The 17,268-nt window shown below is 46.6% G+C and overlaps 1 protein-coding gene across 26 annotated transcripts in view; it reads left to right on the forward strand.

Moving 5' to 3' along the window:
- The window catches only part of ABI3BP (ABI family member 3 binding protein), a 319,764-nt gene that overhangs the window by 126,855 nt on the left and 175,641 nt on the right, over positions 1 to 17,268 (forward strand). For all 26 annotated transcript variants that reach the window (XM_030582778.1, XM_030582662.1, XM_030582833.1 and 23 more), the window contains exon 6: positions 2,226 to 2,290. In XM_030582778.1, the coding sequence (XP_030438638.1) occupies positions 2,226 to 2,290 (65 nt within the window). The remainder of the gene's footprint in view (positions 1 to 2,225; positions 2,291 to 17,268) is intronic.

Raw genomic sequence — 17,268 nt, forward strand, 5'->3', positions numbered from 1 at the left:
ACTGATACTTCAGATCAGTTGCTACCTATTGCCCCCGATGCTGGTCAGATGTTTCATCTCAAACTCATTCTCAGGAATAGAGATTTTCTGTTCAACAACTATTGTTCTATAGCAGGAAAGCATCTACACAAAGTACATATCTTCAGAAAGGGAAGAGATTTCACCATTGGTGTACCTGTCAACAAGTTTCTCCTGTTCTCTCTCCTCTTTCCACTGTCCTGGACTGCCTGATGGAATTTAAAAGATCAAATCTTGTTATGAATTCCTTCAAGATTCCTTTGGCTGCTATACCAGCCTTTCAGTCATCTACGGAAGATTTTTCAATTTTTGCTCCCTTTAAAATGTCAAGGTTCCTCAAAGAACAGATGAATCTTTTTCCACAGATTAGGAAACCTGCCCCTATATGGTTATTGATATCCATCCTTAATTGCCTTCAGCTACATGTTTGTTGCTTCACCTATTCAGGAAAATAGCTTTCTTGATAGCCATCACTTTTTCCCCAAGGAGTAGGAGAACTGGGGGTTTTAATGGTAGATCACCTCCTTTATGATGTTTTTCAAGGAAAAAGTCTTGTTATGACCACATCCTAAATTTCAACCTCAAGTGTCTTCTGAATTTCATATTAATCAATCCATTTTTCCCCCGAAACCACATCAGAGTAGGCAGAAAGCGGTCTTCGATGCCTTCAGTGTCAGAAGGGCATTAATCTTCTATTTGGACACAACCAAACGATTCAGCAAGTGTCCCCAACTATTGGTTTCAATTGCAGACAGATCCAAAAGATCCACAATCTCTCCTGATAGATTCTTGGGGTGGATCTCTGAGTGCATTATCTAGTGTTATGAGTCTGTCAACATTCAGCCTCCCTGTACACTGTTAGTCCATTGTGCAAGATGTCAGCCTTCTTCTATGACATCACTCAAGGAGGTCTCAGTCTCTGAAATTTGCAGAGCTCTTCTTCCCCTCTGCTTCTGAGCGTAGGTGCTAACTCTATGGGTGCTCAGAGGCTCAAAAAAACATAGAGAAAAAATAGGGAGTGCTAGGCATCCAGAGGGCTGGCCGGGGCTGCTGCTCTGGCAGCCCTGAGGCTGGCCACCAATCAGCTATTCAGCAGCTGGCCCTGCACCCTCATCAGCTGTTGAGTGGGGCTGCCCCACCACTCGCTCCTCTCTGCCACCTCCCCCTCACTGCCCTTAAGGCAGGAGGGAGCAGAAAGGGATGAGCAGCAGGTGGGAGGCGCTCAGGCAAGGTGTGTCAGGGGAGGGGGCGGGTCTGGGTGGGCTCTAGGGGGTGGAATTACAGCAAAACCAAAAGTCAGCGCCTATGTTTCTGAGTTTCCTTTGCAGGACTTTGTGGTAGAGAAAGCCCTGAGGGAAGCTTGCTCATACAGCTCTATATATCCACAGGATGGGGTATGAAGATGCATAGAGTGCACATGCAGGCCGACTGGGCACTGCTACTGTGTTAGCCTGTTCAACTCAGCATCTCTCTGAGGATATATTGCTTTGCATGTTTGAAGTTGTTTTCTATTGTTCATCTTTTTGGTGTCCAACACTGATCACACACATTATCCCATGTAACTTTATTCTCAGTGTAGGCTCATTAGCATCAAAGGGACTATACGTGTAAGTGAAGGTTTGGGCTGCAGTTACTGTTTGGAGTTTAAGGGCCAAATTTTTAAAGGAATATACGTGCCTACTGAGATTATTAAAAGCATCTATTTGCCTATCATTCACTGATTTCAGTGGGATTTAATGTCTAGATGCTTTTAAAAATCCCAGTAGGTGCCTAAATACCGTTAAAAATATGGCCCTGAGATCCTAAGGAAAAGGGATTGTTTCTCCTCTGTATTTACAGTAGCAGAACAATGTCAGCCAGTGACCAATAAATAATATTTTAAATACTTAATGATAGCAAATTCCAGTAGCTCACCCTGCCCTTTTCCCTCCTTTCACTCTTCCTGTACATACACACAGTCAGGTATAATTAAAAGAACACCTTGTTTTCCTCATTAACAATATGGGAAGAAGAGGTGTTCAAGATAAATTTTAAAACCCAGTTGCGGAAAGAGTGAAATAAGCTATAGCAGGTTGACAGAAGGCACAATTCTCGCTACCTTCATAGCCATTGAAAAATAATCTGGAAAAAACTTAATCGTTATTTTGCTTTATCTTGAAGAATGTGAATAATAGTTTTGTGTGTTTATTTCTTTCCTGTTAAATCAGATAAAAACAAAGAAAATGGACAGTTCCAGAATACCTACAAGGTCATACCTAATATCCAAACACAGGTATGCAAAAAGAATATCATATTCTCAATGTAGTCTTGTGTTTTGTAATGTCAGATTTTTGTTCTCCCTTAGGTGCTGTAAATGGGATGAGCAGAATGTGGCAGCAGGATTGTAATATTGGAAAATCATTAAAGCCTCTTAATCAAAACTTGATATCTAAAATCCAAACACTGTATTTAAATATGCATAATTTTTATGTGTGCATTGACTGCTGAGGTGTACAGCCTCCTGATTTAAAAGGGACAGAACTGAAAGTTTCAGTATGTGAGTTATAGACTTTGGAATTTGCTTCCCCCTTGGTCCAACAGTGCTTGAGTTTTCTGACCTGCAAGGCCCACCTACATTTTCTTGTGCTTTTCATGTGGTGGGGGGGAGGGGTGTAATTGAGGCATATGGGGAAGGATTTGTTTTGTGATGGGTTTTGCAGGGTCTTCTTTTGGGTATCCTTTGATATGATATTGAGCCTATCTGTTCATCTGTGTCTTTTATAAATATTGTAAGGGGCTTAGAGTTTTATAGCCTGATCTTCTAAGCATATATTCAAGTAAGTTGTCCCATATAATTCAATATGACTTCTCACATGGGAAGTTGCTTGTGTATAATGGTTACAGGATCAGAGTGACTGGGAGGGACTCATAGCTTTCTCATTTAGATAATTAGGAAATCCTAATATCTTTACAGATGGCTAGATAGGGGAATTAAAATTGTCCTTCTAGTGTGTTTGCAGAATTTTCACGTGAATCAAAATCAGTATTTAGTATTTTTCCATATATCTTTTATTTGGCCTTTGTAAAAGCAGCCAGCAAATGTGGATGTCGCATGTTCATAGATATGCATATAAACAGATTTTTTTTTAAAAATGATGTGTCTGAGACACAAATGTAAAGGAGGCACAAAACAGAGCGAAACTTGTAGTTAAATCTGCCTTAGTACCTTTAAAACAGTGTCAAGTAAGCATTGCATCTCAAGACTGCTGAACAATATCCTGTCTTCTATGATGTTCTGTGGTATCCCCTATTTTACAAATACAGTAACTCCTCACTTAACGTTGTAGTTATGTTCCTGAAAAATGCGACTTTAATCAAAACGATGTTAAGCGAATCCAATTTCCCCATAAGAATTAATGTAAATGAAGGGGTTAGGTTCCAGGGAAATTTTTTTCACCAGACAAAAGACTATATTACACACACGCACATACTCGCACACACACGCACACACACAATACGTTTTAAACAAACAATTTAATACTGGTACACAGTGATGATGATTGTGAAGCTTGGTCGAGGTGGAGGAGTCACAGGGTGGGATATTTCCCTTATTGCTAAATGATAAACAGCAATTGGCTGAGCCCTCAAGGATTAATTCTCTCACTCTACAACGGCAGCAGGAATGGAGGGAGATATGCGCATTTCCCCTTTAAGTACACTGCCTTGTTAATTAGATCAGCTTGCTGAGACCGCACCTGCTGCAAGCTCCCTCAGCTCCCTCTGTCCTGAGTCCTGGTGTGTGTCCCCTGCTCTATGGAAGATGGGGTAAGCAGGGTGCAGGAGTGCAGGGGGACACCCTGACATTAGTCCCTCTCTTCTTTGCCTCTCCCCCACACAGCAAGCAGGATTTTCGGGGAGCAGCTCCAAGGCAGAGGGCAGGAGCAGCACATGGCAGTGGGGGGAGGGACAGCTGAACTGCAGGCAGCTGCTGCACAAGGTACTTAAGGGAGTGGGGAGCTGATGGGGGAGCTAAGGGGTCCTGCCGGTCCACCCTGATTCCAAGCCCTCACCAGCTAGCTGCAATGGGCTGCTCTTCCTGCAAGCATTCGACAAAGCAGGCGGCTGCCAAATGACGTTAGAAGGGAGCAATACACAACTTTAAATGAGAATGTTCCCTAATTGATCAGCAATGTAACAACAAAACAACATTAGCTGGGATGACTTTAAGTGAGGAGTTACTGTACTGGTCACTCTGCTGTGAGACACACAACTGATTTGTGATGAAAATATTCAATACTGATGTGCACACACCATCATTCCCAGTCCAGTGGTACAAAACAAAACAAGGATGTTGATCAGCTATCAGTTACATCACTCACACATATATATTGTTTCTCTGCTGTGGAAACTGAAGTAACAGTCATACAACTCATTAGGTGGGGTATGTTTTAATGATGTAACCACACCATTTCTACAAAGCCAGATTGCTAGTGAGTTAGGCCAAAAGTTGTTTTTATTTTGTTTAGAGGCAATAGTCTCATTTTGGAGTGGTTCTGATTTTTCTCTGTAATGAGTGCCTTTCAAAGGCTTTATTGCTGCACTTCATGTATAGCAACCCTGTCATTGTGTATAGTTATTCTTCAGTCTTTCCAACATTTCAACAAAATAGCTTTTGTTTCTTTTGGCAGGTTGACCCAGCAAGTTTGGCTAAGTTTTGGGGCTGGATGAGAAGCAGTTACAGGGAAGAAAATAAATAAATAATTGTAGGGACAGTCATTCCTTTTCCCTTCATAAACAAGGTGCAGGGAATGTGGTGGGGGCTAGAGAAGAGAGGAAGAAGAGGTAGAAAAAAAACTTCCTCTTCTAGCTGATTAAAATCGAGGAGTTATATAATGTCAAGCTGCAATGTGGAGTTCCCTCTAGATTCTCTGCCCAACAGGGAAGGGCTTTTAGCATCAATCACTTATTTATCTCCAAAGGAAAACATGACTGTTTTCTTCATGCCTGTCCAGTCAGATTGAATCCAGTGCTGCCATAAGGAAAGCAACGATGTTCTAATGTCTCCCATTTTAAAATATATTTTAACTTTATCTGGCTTTGGGATATAGGAACATCAGAAAGAAGTAAACAGCAGCTGCTAAAAGCTGTACTGCTTATAAACTCTTTTATACCTTGAACAAAAATAGATGAGAGGTGCATTGGGCATATGACTACAAATCAAGAGACCTCTCTTCTGACAGTGGCTGCATCACTAACTTTTTGTATTACCTTGAGCTAGTCATTTCTATTTCTTATCCATCTACGTTCTTTTAAATGCTTCCATCACTGTAGTATCTGAGTGCCTAAGAGCTCTGTTTTATTTTCTCAGTCTGGAAAATGAGAATAATAATATTTGTCTTACTCACAGGTGTGAGCATCATTTAGTTCATGTTTATAAAGTGGTTTGATAATGTAAAGCTCTATATAAATAGTAGGTATCACTTTGGCACTTAAATACTGTGGTGAAAAAATGCATTTAAAATGCCTGAAGTAAAAATGTTTATTTGTCAAGTCAAAATAAAGGTTTGCTATCTTAGATTCAGAAAGAAAGAGAGAGAGAATCTGTTATGGCAGGCATTGTCAGATGGAGCTGTTACATATGGTTCTCTTTCTTAGCATGTGAGCAAATGTTCAGTCTTGGGACAACATGTTGTGTTGTTAGTTTTTGTTGTACATGGTCCTGTATAGAGGCAGAGGTCCTTAAAGAGAGGATTTTCAAGCAGCAGGAGAGTTGGCTCCTTGTCTTGGTCTCTGAGTAGAGTCAGGTCGTGAGCAGAATTGCTCTTTGAGAACTGGGTGTTGAAGTTACTCTGAAAGGCTATCTGAGACACCAGACCTGAAATCTGTGCAAATAAACAAGTTACACTTAGAGTACACCCAGACTTTATGTCACTGATTTCCCCTCTGTTGGGAAGCTGACTTGTGGGGACCTGGACATCTCTTACCACTCAGCGCAGAGAGGATGCTCAAGTCAGGATGAAACAGTGGTAGTGGAAGAAAGGAGAACAATAGATTTGATTTAAAAGAATGCTGGAATTATGTCAGTGCCCACCTGGATTTTAGCCCTGATCCTTCAGGAAGCAATGCTATTAATGGGAGATCTGATTAAATGAAAATGACAGTGGGTTGGGATCCAGATGTCAGAAGAAGCAGGGCCCAAAATTATGCAATTAGCAGCTTTAGAGATACTTTAGCAAGTGAGCATCTGAAAGACCAGATGTCGATAGCAATGGTGCTGGTGGTAAACCTTGCTCACTAATAATGGGAAAATACTGAGCATTAAGCAAAGAAAATCTTTTGAGTTTCTCAGTAATGACCATGATGTAGACTTCTCCTTGAGTCCCCCCCAGGTTGGTATTGAATCAAAGTTGTTACTGGGTGACGGCTGTTTGGTGGCCAGTCTAAAATGAGAATGGTGATCCCAGGCCACTTTTTAGTAGATAAGTGCTCTCACCACAAAAAATGCCACCTTATCTGGCACAGATTTGGATCCTTATTTCACTTTTTTAAACTTATTTCTAATTCTTTAAAGTATGTTTTTATCTTTGGGTTCAAAATTAAAACAATAAAAGACCAGTTATCAATTTTTTTCAGCTAAAGGCACAGACTTTTACATGCTCGACATGATATGCATGTGGTACAGTGCCTAACACAATGAAGCCCCAATTTTGGCTTGACTAGAGACTGGCATATCAATAAACAACAACAGTTAAAAATCAAACAGTGATAGCAAATTGTTTATTTTCTTGTGTTAGGTTCTGGACTCATGATTACAGTCATTTTAGTATATAAATCTGAGTGATTTTTGTCAATAAAAAATAAAAAATCACAGGAATATGCAAATCTGTTTCATAGTAACAACAGCTGGACTCACTAAGCTCACCTTTGTTCACAGCATTGTGGAGAAGAAGTTTAAAAAGGTTTTACTTGCTAGCTGCTATGCATTGGTATTTTAAATTCTGTACTTTACAGCCTTGAAACATGATAACTAACACTGCTGCTCTAGCCTCTATCACATTTTCCATCTATTGATTGTCTTCTGGATACTGAGATGATCCATGAGGATGTTATACAGAGAGAGGATGTTTAGGAAACGTAGTATAAATGATATTGGATGGTCACCTGAGTGGAACCATGGCAGTCTCCTGATCAATCAGAAATAGTACTTTTTTCTGCTTGTCACAGCAAATATTTGAGATTCCAAGAACTGCAGTAGATTCAAAGTAACCCGGTGATTGTCACTCATACTGGTAAGTCATACATACAGTTCCAATGAAGGTACACTAACAGTCCCAGAGAGTTCCTGTAGAATCATAGGGTTAGAAGGGACCACAAGGGTCATCTAGTCTAGTCTAGACCACAAGGGTCATCTAGTCTAACCACTCTACCAGAATACATAATTTGTTGTGTCTAAACCATTCAAGACAGTTCTTCAAGTGCTTGCTCATGCTCATGTTGATTCTATTTTAGGTGTGCATGCGCTCACATGCACAGTTGTTGGACATTTCTGTCTTAGTGGTATCCATAGGGCTGGCTGTAGCACCCTCCCTAGAACGGTGCTCCCATGAGGCAGTATATCAGGCACTGCCGGCCCTGTGCCCTCTCAGTTTTTTCTTACCGCCCCTCATGGTTGGTTGGAGTTCCTTGTCTTGCATCACAAGAGCAGTAGCAGTTTTCCTCATAGACTTCGTTCTGTTGGTGGTTGTATATAGTTCATAGTAGTTAGTTATACTGTTAAGTTAGTTAGTAGCGTCCCAGTTGTGACGTTGCCCCAAGCAGGTCTAGCCCCACTCTCCAGACTTCAAGTTGTGTTCGACATGCAGTACGCCAATGCCAATCAGTGATTACCACAACAGTCTCAAGTGTCTGGGAGAAAGCCACAGAAGTTTCAACCTTGGATGCAGAAGGAGCGGGATATCCACTTGAGGGCCCTACTAATGAAGGCTGCTCTTTCGAAGCCCTCCACCGCAGATCCCATGCTGAGTACATCTGCCTCGGTGCGCAGTGCACCGCCGACACCGGACTCAGCCCAGCACTACTCTGGGGTGACCAGATGTCCCAATTTTATAGGGACAATCCCAATTGTTGTGTCTTTTTCTTATATAGGCTCCTATTACCTCCCACCCCCATCCCAGTTTTTCACACTTGCTGTCTGGTCACCCTACCGCTCCCCCTCACCGGTGCCAAAGAAGTGGAGTCCCTCAGCACTGAAGGACAGAGGGGCCACAGGAAAAGGACTTGTCAGGTCATGCACCCACTTTGTGGCTTCATGGGGGTACTGCTGTGGTCGGACCTCCCAGCCCAGCCAGGGGCCCACTTCCCACTCCGGCCAGCGGCTGGGGCTCCCAGCCTATCATGGGGCCTTCAGTGCCCAAAGTGGTCCCAGTGGCTAAAAAGCAGAGCCCACTGGGGAGCAGCAGCATAGACTGGCAGAATACGCCCTGGTTACCAGACCGCAGGTGTAGGTCTCCTTTGCCGTGACCTCGGATCCCAGCACCGCACACTAGCTCTCCAGCCAGGAGGCCTAGGTCCCTGATGAGATCTCTGCCTACTAGGCATGAGACTCTTAACTCAAGGTGCCATTCTCCATACCATTGGTTCTGGTGAACGTTTGGCCACAGGTCGCCCAGGCGCCAGTCACTCTCAGGTTATCTCCTTGATGTCGGTCACTGTCCTGGAGGGGTCATTCAGGATCTTGGCACCAGTTTTGTTCTCCCCGGTACTGTTCCTTGGGCAGGCAGCACTATTCACCATCACCCCACCAATTGCCCACCAGGGTCAGCAGACTGAGTCTGGCCTTAGTGGCCCTGCCATGGTCATTGGAGGGGCAGTGGTTGGGGTTGGACCGCAACTTTAGCCCATCGCCAAAAATGGGTGACTCTCCATCAATATGGGAGACCAGGAAAGCACCAGCCATGGTGCCAATGCATCAGGGACAGCGGCCCCCCAGTGGCAGTACTGGAACCCATGGGGGGTGCCAATGGTGTTGGTCCAATATTCTCCGGGCCTCATCGGACAAGGTGGCCATAGCACCTCCAGCACCACAGTCAGAGCTCAGTGCCAATTCACCATACCCCAGCATTGAGGGAGCCCTCCCACAACAAGGAAGAGTACAACGCCCTCCCACAGGTGGTGTGGTTCTCATCGTCATCCTCAGACAAGGTAGTACCGAGGCCATCCCTCAACAGCAGCCCCTCTGGACGATTTTAAGGCCCTCTTAAATGGGTGGTGGACAATCTTGGCCTGCAGATTGAGGAGGTTGCTGAGGAGGCAGACGGCCTCTTCAGTGTCATCTCGGCCACTGCACTGGCTAAAATTGCATTGCCTGTCCGCCCAGGCGTGCTCAAAATAGCCAAATTAAGGTGGCAAACCACCTTCTCTATTCCGCCTATGTCAAAGAAAGTGAAAAAGAAATACTATGTCCCTACAAAGGGCTTTGACTGTCTGTATACTCATCCCCCCATGGCTTCATTGGTCATGTCCTTGGTGAACAAAAGGGACAGATAAGGCCACCCCAGTGGAATGCCAAAAAATAAAGGCCAAAAGACTAGACTGTTTGGCAGAAAAGTTCATTCCACGACCAGGACCGCTTTAGGCCGATTCAGCCGATTCCCCGGAATCGGGCACCGCGCCTAAGAGGGCCCCGCGCCTTAAGCTCTTTTAAATTTTTTTTAAATACCCTGGCTGCGGTCTGCTCCAGGGTCTTCCATGGCCCTGCTCTCCTGACTAAAGCGCCGGCGGGAGCGCCGCTGCCCCACAGCCCGGCTCTCCCAGCTGGAGCCCCGGCTGGAGTGCAGCAAGCCCCACAGCCCCGCTCTCCCGGCTGGAGCCCCGGCCGGAGCGGGGCAAGCCGCCCCGCAACCCCGCTCTCCCGGCTGGAGCCGCGGCCGGAGCGGGGCAAGCCACCCTGCGGCCCTGCTCTCCCAGCTGGAGCCCCGGCCGGAGTGTAAGCCCTACCCTGCAGCCCATCTCTCCCGGCTGGAGCTCTGGGCCCTTTAAATAGCCCCCAAAGCCCTGGGATAGCGGGAGGCTCCGGGGGCTATTTAAAGGGCCGGGGCTCCAGCTGCCTCTGCCACCCCGTCCTTTAAATAGCCACTGGAGCCCCCCCCTACCCCCATGTATTCTCCAGGGCTCCCGCGGCTATTTAAAAGGTCCGGGGGGGTAGAAGCAGGGGAGCCCCAGGCCCTTTAAATAACCCCCAGAGCCCTGGGATAGCGGGAGCCTTGGGGGCTATTTAAAGGGCGGGGGCTCCAGCTGCCTCTGCTGCACCCCTGCTCTGCCCGCACCAGCCCTGCCCCCACAGCCTGCAGCCAGCTCTGCACCCCGTGCCCACAGCCAGCCCCTGCCAAACCCCCTGCCCTGTCTCCAGCCAACCCCTGCCACACACCTCTGTGGCCCTGCTCAAAGCCAGCCAGCCCCACACACAGCCCTGCCCGCACCAGTCCTGCACACCCTGCCCGCCCTGCCCACACCCATCCCCGCACCCCCTGCCCTGTCTCCAGCCAATCCCTGTTGCACCCCCCTGCCTGAAGCCAGCCAGTTCTGCACTCCTCTGTCTCCAGCCCTCTCAACCCCTGCTGCATCCCCCTGCGGCCCTGCCTGAAGCCAGCCCACCCCACACCCCCCTGTCTCCAGCCAGCCTTGCACCCCTTGCCCTGCCTACAGCTAGACCCTACCTCCAGTCAGCCCCTGCCCTGCCTCCAACCAGCCTCATGTCCGCTGCTGCCCTGCAGTTCCCACACCTGCTTCAAAGAGGGGGGCAAGGAGCAGCTGGGACCCACACGTGCACACCCGCAGGGAGTGGCAGGGACCCACACATGTGAAATGGCAGTCATTAATAAGCAATCAACAGCATATATGATGCAATGTACACAATATACAATTTTATTATTTGTATAGTTATGGAAAGTAAATAATACATGGAAGAAATAAAAGGTTTTTTTTTTACACTTTTTTTTTTTTGTAGTCATCTCTGCCAGGGCCCCACCGAAAATGTTTGAATTGGGCCCCGCACTTCTTAAAGCTGGCCCTGTCCACGACCAGCTTACAGTTTAGGTGTCTAACCACCAGGCTCTGCTGGCATGTTACAACTTTAACCTGTGGGACTACCTTAATAAGTTCACAGAGGCGCTCCTACAGGACCATGCCCAAGAGTTTGCCATGTTGGTGATGCCTGGGATGTGATGGACTTGACTGCATTGGTGGTGGCCATGAGATGCAGCTCCTGGTAGCAGGCTTCTGGGCTGTCCCAGGAGATGCAGACCGCAGTCTAGGACCTCCCATTTAGGGGTTCAGGGCTCATTTCTAAGCTGACTGACTCTAGGCTCCATTGGCTCAAGGACTCCTGAGCCAACTGCCTCTTCCTCCATTGCAGTCTAGGTGCTGGGGGGCTCCCAGATCTGGCTCCTGAGACACAGACAAGGATAAGGGGCCTAAAGAGACACTACTTCTTCTCTTCCCACCTGGCTGCCCAACCTGACCCTCCCAGAAGTCAGGGAGGCCAGAAGCAGTCGTTCTGAGGGTGTGCACAAGGATGGCGCCCCAGCCAAAGTACTGGATCCAATCCTCCCTTTCCTCAACCCTTTCTGGTTGGCCTGATCCCGTGTCACCTCAGACCACTGGGTGCTCAGTACAGTGGGCTACACTCTGCAATTTATAGCCGAACATCCATCCCTTCCGCATTCCTCTTTAGGGACCCTTCTCATGAGTAACTCCTCGTTCAGGAGGTCGAAAACCTCCTGCACCTGAGGGCAGTGGAAAAGGTTGCTTGGAACATGGAAGGATGAGGATTTTACTCCCGCTATTGCCTAATCCTGAAGGCAAAAGGGGGCCTGAGACCCATCCTATACCTGCCTCAACAAGGATCTCAAGAAGTTGAAGTTTTGCATGGTCTTCCTAGCTTCCATCATTCCCTCCCTGGATCCAGGAGACTGGTACGCTGCCCTCAACTTAAAGGATGCACACTTCCATTTTCCTAGGGCATTGGCACTTCTTCTGCTTCATGTTGGGCTAGTGCCACTTCCAGTTAATGGCGATGCCCTTTGGTCTCTCATCAGCCCTGAGTAAGTTCATAGACTCGTAGACTTTAAGGTCAGAAGGGACCATTATGATCATCTAGTCTGACCTCCTGCACAATGCAGGCCACAGAATCTCACCCACTCACTCCTGTAACAAACCCCTAACCTATGTCTGAGTTATTGAAGTCCTCAAATCATGGTTTAAAGACCTCAAGGTGCAGAGAATCCTCCAGCAACTGACCTGTCCCCCATACTGCAGAGGAAGGTGAAAAAGCTCCAGGGCCTCTGCCAATCTGCCCTGGAAGAAAATTCCTTCCCGACCCCAAATATGGTGATCAGTTAAACCCTGAGTATGTGGGTAAGACTCACCAGCCACCACCCAGGAAAGAATTCTCCATAGTAACTCAGATCCCACCCCATCTAACATCCCATCACAGATGATTGGGCATACTTACCTGCTAATAATCAAAGATCAGTTAATTGCCAAAATTAGGCTATCCCATCATACCATCCCTTCCATAAACTTATCAAGCTTAGTCTTGAAGCCAGATATGTCTTTTGTCCCCACTACTCCGCTTGGAAGGCTATTCCAGAACTTCACTCCTCTGATGGTTAGAAACTGTCTAATTTCAAGTCTAAACTTCCTAGTGTTCAGTTTATAGCCATTTATTCTTGTGTCCACATTGGTACTAAGCTTAAATAATTCCTCTCCCTCCCTGATATTTATCCCTCTGATATATTTATAAAGAGCAATCATATGTCTCCTCAGCCTTCTTTTGGTTAGGCTAAACAAACCAAGCTCTTCGAGTCTCCTTTCATAAGACAGCGTATAGCACCAGTGGCCGCTTACCTGCGACATTGGGGAGTCCAAATATACACGTACCTCGACAACTGGTTGATAAGGGGCCAGTCCCTGAATCAGGTGCAGAGGCATCTCAATCTGGTATGTTCCACCTGTCGAGACCTGGGGTTGCTAATAAACAAGAAAAAGTCAACCTTAATCTCAGTACGACACATAGAATTAGTTGGAGCAATCCTCAACTCCACTCAGGCCAGGGCCTTCTTCCCCGAGACTTGGTTCCAGGCCAGGGCAGACCTCTTCATGGGCCTGCAGGCCCACCTGCTCACTGCCGCCCACATGTGCCTGTGACTGTTGGGTCACATGGCAGCATGTACTTAGGTGGTCCAGCATGCACGACTCTGCCTCAGACCCCTTCAGGTGTGGCTGGCATTGGTCTGTGTCCCAAACCAGCACAGTATGGACCAGGTGGTCAAGATCCCAAGTTGGTGTTGAAAGAGTACACTCATGGCTCTGACCTCATCAGTGATCCTTGTCTCTGGCATCTCGGACCTGGGATGGGGAGCCCACCTGAGCACTCTCCACGCTCAAAGTCGTTGGTCCAGTCATGATCGCTCGCTGCATATCAATGTCAGGGAACTCAGGGCGGTTTGACTAGCCTGCCAAGCCTTTCTACCTCAGATTCAAGACAGGATGGTTCAGGTCCTGACAGACACCACAGCTACGGTCTTCTATGTCAGTAGACAGGGTGGAGCCAGGTCATCTGCCAGGAAGCCCTCTTGCTCTGGGACTTCTGTCTGCAGCACAACATCTACCTCATAGCCACTCACTTTCTAGGGACCAAGAACGCTTTGGCAGATCACCTCAGCAGAATGTTCTCATCTCTTCACATGTGGTCCCTTCATCCAGAGGTGGTCAGTTCCATCTTCCACAAGTGGGGAACTCCCCGGGTGGACCTGTTCGCGTCCCAGCCGAACAGGAAATGCCACATCTTCTGCTCAATCAGGGGCATGGACAGGGGATTCCTGTCAGACGCCTTTCTGCTCCCGTGGTCAGGGGACTTTGATATGCACCTTCCCTCTGGTGCTGTTGCTACCCAGGGTGCTCACAAAAATCGAACAGGAGAGGGCAAGAGTCATCCTCATAGTACTGGCGTGGCCACTCCAACACTGGTTCAGCACTCTGCTGGACCTCACAGTGGCAACCTTGTTTCAGCTACTGCTCAGGTCGGACCTGTTGTCCCAGTACCACGGACGTTTTTTGCATCCCAACCTGACAGCGTTACATTTGATGGCCTGGCTGCTGCTTGGCTAACCATGCAGGAGCAGCAGTGGTCATCTGAGGTTCAGCATATCTATTGGGAAGTAGGAATCCCTCCGCCAGAATGACCTACCTGGTCAAGTGGAAACAGTTCACCTGCTGGATTGCGGGAAAAGTTGTTCATCCCGAGCCGTTGCTGCGGCTTATTATGGACTACCTCCTGCATATTAAGATCCAGAGCTTATCCTTCTCATAGATCCAGGTCCATCTAGCAGCCATCTCAGCCTCCCCAGCTCCATTCGAGGGCAGGTCAGTTTTTGCTCAGAATATCATGGCCAGATTCCTTAAGGGCCTAGAGTGCCTCTACCTGCAAGTCAGGGACCTCATCCTGCTGTGGAACTTGAATCTGGTGCTGCTGCAGCTTACAGGCCCTCCCTTCAAGCTTCTGGCTTTCTGATCTCTCCTTCTCCTTTCCTGAAAGGTCACATTCCTGGTCGCAGTGACATTGGTCCACCAAGTATCCGAGATTCAGGCGATCACCTCGGAGCCACCGTACATGGTCTTCTACAAGGTCCAACTGAGACCGCACCCGGCTTTTCTTCCCAAGTTAGTCTCTCAGTTTCATTAAAGCCAGGATATTTACATATCGGTCTTCTTTCCAAAGCTGCATAAGTTTGAGGAGGAGCATAGGCTATGCACTCTGGACATGAAGAGGGCGCTGATCTTCTACATTGACAGGACCAAGCCATTCCGTAAGTCAACACAATTATTCATCGCTGTGACCAACAGGATGAAAGGTTGCCTGATATCCACTCAAAGAATTTCTTCTTAGATCACTGCCTGCATTTGCTTCTGCTATGGCTAAGTGAAGGTGCCACCCCTAGCGATTGTCACCGCCCACTCTATTAGGGCGCAGGCCTTTTTAGCAGCCTTTCTAGCCCATGTGCCTATCCAGGACATGTTTAAAGCAGCAACCTGATTTTCTGTCCATACCTTTATGTCCCACGATGCACTGACGCAGCAGGCCTGGGATGATGCTGACTTCAGTAGGACAGTACTACAAGCCACTAAGCTGTGAACTTCGAGCCTACCTCTGTGGACACTGCTTGTGAGTCACCTAAAATGGAATTGACGTGATCAAGCATTTGAAGAAGAAAAAACGGTTACCTATCTTTTCGTAACTGTTGTTCTTCGCGATGTATTGCTCATGTCCATTCCATTAGCGGCCCTTCTGCCCCTCTGTCGGAGTTGCTGGCAAGCAGTAACCGAGAGGGCGCAGGGCCAGTGGTGCCTGATATACCAATACATGAGCGCAGCTCTCCAGGGGGCACCACAGCCAGCCCTACGGATACCTCTAAGGCAGAAATCTCCAACAACTGTGCACGTGGGCACACACACACCTAGAATGGAAAGGACATGAGCAACACATCTCAAAGAACAACACTTACAAAAAGGTAGGTAACCATTCTTTATTCAGCCTCCAGTGAAGGAGCTTCCACAATCTCCCTAGGCAGTCTGTTCCATTGTCCTATTTACCTTACAGTTAGGAAGTTTTTCCTGAGATTTTATCTAAATCTGCTGTGCTGTAGTTTGAACCCATTGCCTCTTGTCCTGCCCTCCGTGGCAAAAGACAACAACTTTTCTCCATCTCTTTTGTAGCAGCCTTTGAAGTATTTGAAGATTGGTATCATATTCCCCTCCCCCTCCAACCCTCTTAATCTCTTCTTTTCCAGACTAAACATACCCCGTTCCTTCTTTGCTCATACGGCTTTCATTCCATCTCTTTGATCCTCTCTGTCACTTGCCTCTGGATCCTTTCCAGTTTCTCTATATCCTTTCTATACATTGGTGACCAAGACTGGACAGCTAAGGCCTAACCAGCACTGAGTAGAGTGATACTATCACCTTCTGTGACTTGCATGCTATGCCTCTGTTAATGCATCCTAAAACCTTCATTTGCTTTTTTTGGCAATAGCATCACATTGCTGACTCATGTTGAGGATGTGATCCACCACAACTCCTGGATTCTTCTTAGCAGGGTTGCTGCTAAGCCAATTTCCCTCCATTCTGTGTTTGTGCATTTGGCTTTTCCTCCCTAAATATAGCATCTTACATCTGTCATTGTTGAATTTCATTTTGTTGTCTATAGGCCAGTTGTCCAATTTATCAAGATCCCTCTAAATTTTAGCTCTATCCTCCAAAGTATTGGCAACTCCCTTCCCCAGCTTTGTGTTATCTGCAAACTTATCAGTATGCTCTCTATACCTGCATCCAAGTCATTAATAAAGATGTTAAACAATACCGGACCCAGATGAGATCCCTGTGGAACCCCACTTGAGACCTCCCTCCAGTCTAATATCATTCCATTAATAGTTACTTTGTGGTTGTTTAACTAACTATCTATCCACTTCTTGCATTTCTCCAGCTTACTTATTAGAATGTCATGTGGGGCTGTGTCAAAAGCCTTGCTGAAGTCCAGGTGTATTATCTCCACCACATTTCCCAAAACCCCCAAATCAGACAAAGAAGGAAATCAAGCTAGTTTGGCATGATTTGTTCTTAGTAAATTCATGCTGGCTGCTAGCAATTACCCTTCATCCTCCAGGTATTTGAAAATTGAATGTTGTATACATTGCTTTAGTAGCTTCCCAGGTATCGAAGTCAAGCTGACTGGTGTATAGTTCCCTTGCTCCTCCTTTTTCCCCTTTTTTAAAGATGGGCAGTATGTTAGCCCTTCTCCAGTCTTTGAGGACCTCTCCTGTTACCCATGAGTTTGTAAATATTATTGCCAGTGGCTCTGAGATTTCTTCAGATAATTCCATCAGTAATCTCAGGTGACTAGCATCCAACCCTGCCAATTTGAATTCATTCAAATTGGTCAGAAGATCTTTGACATGTTCTTTACTTATTCCAATCTGCATCCCTGTCCCTTTATTATCTATGGTAACTTTGCTTGTTGTCTAGTCAGATGTTATCTTTTATGAGAAGACTGAAGCAAAGTAGGCATTGAGCAGCTCTGTCTTCCTATTATCTTCCATACCAGCTCACCTTCTCCTTTGAGCAGTGGACCCATATCATCCTTGATCTTTCTTTTCTGTATGACCATATTTGAAAAACCCCTTCTTGTTGTCTCTAACATTTTTTGCCAGATGTAAC

The sequence above is a fragment of the Gopherus evgoodei genome, chromosome 1 (assembly GCF_007399415.2).
Source record: "Gopherus evgoodei ecotype Sinaloan lineage chromosome 1, rGopEvg1_v1.p, whole genome shotgun sequence".
NCBI classification, from domain to species: domain Eukaryota; kingdom Metazoa; phylum Chordata; order Testudines; family Testudinidae; genus Gopherus; species Gopherus evgoodei.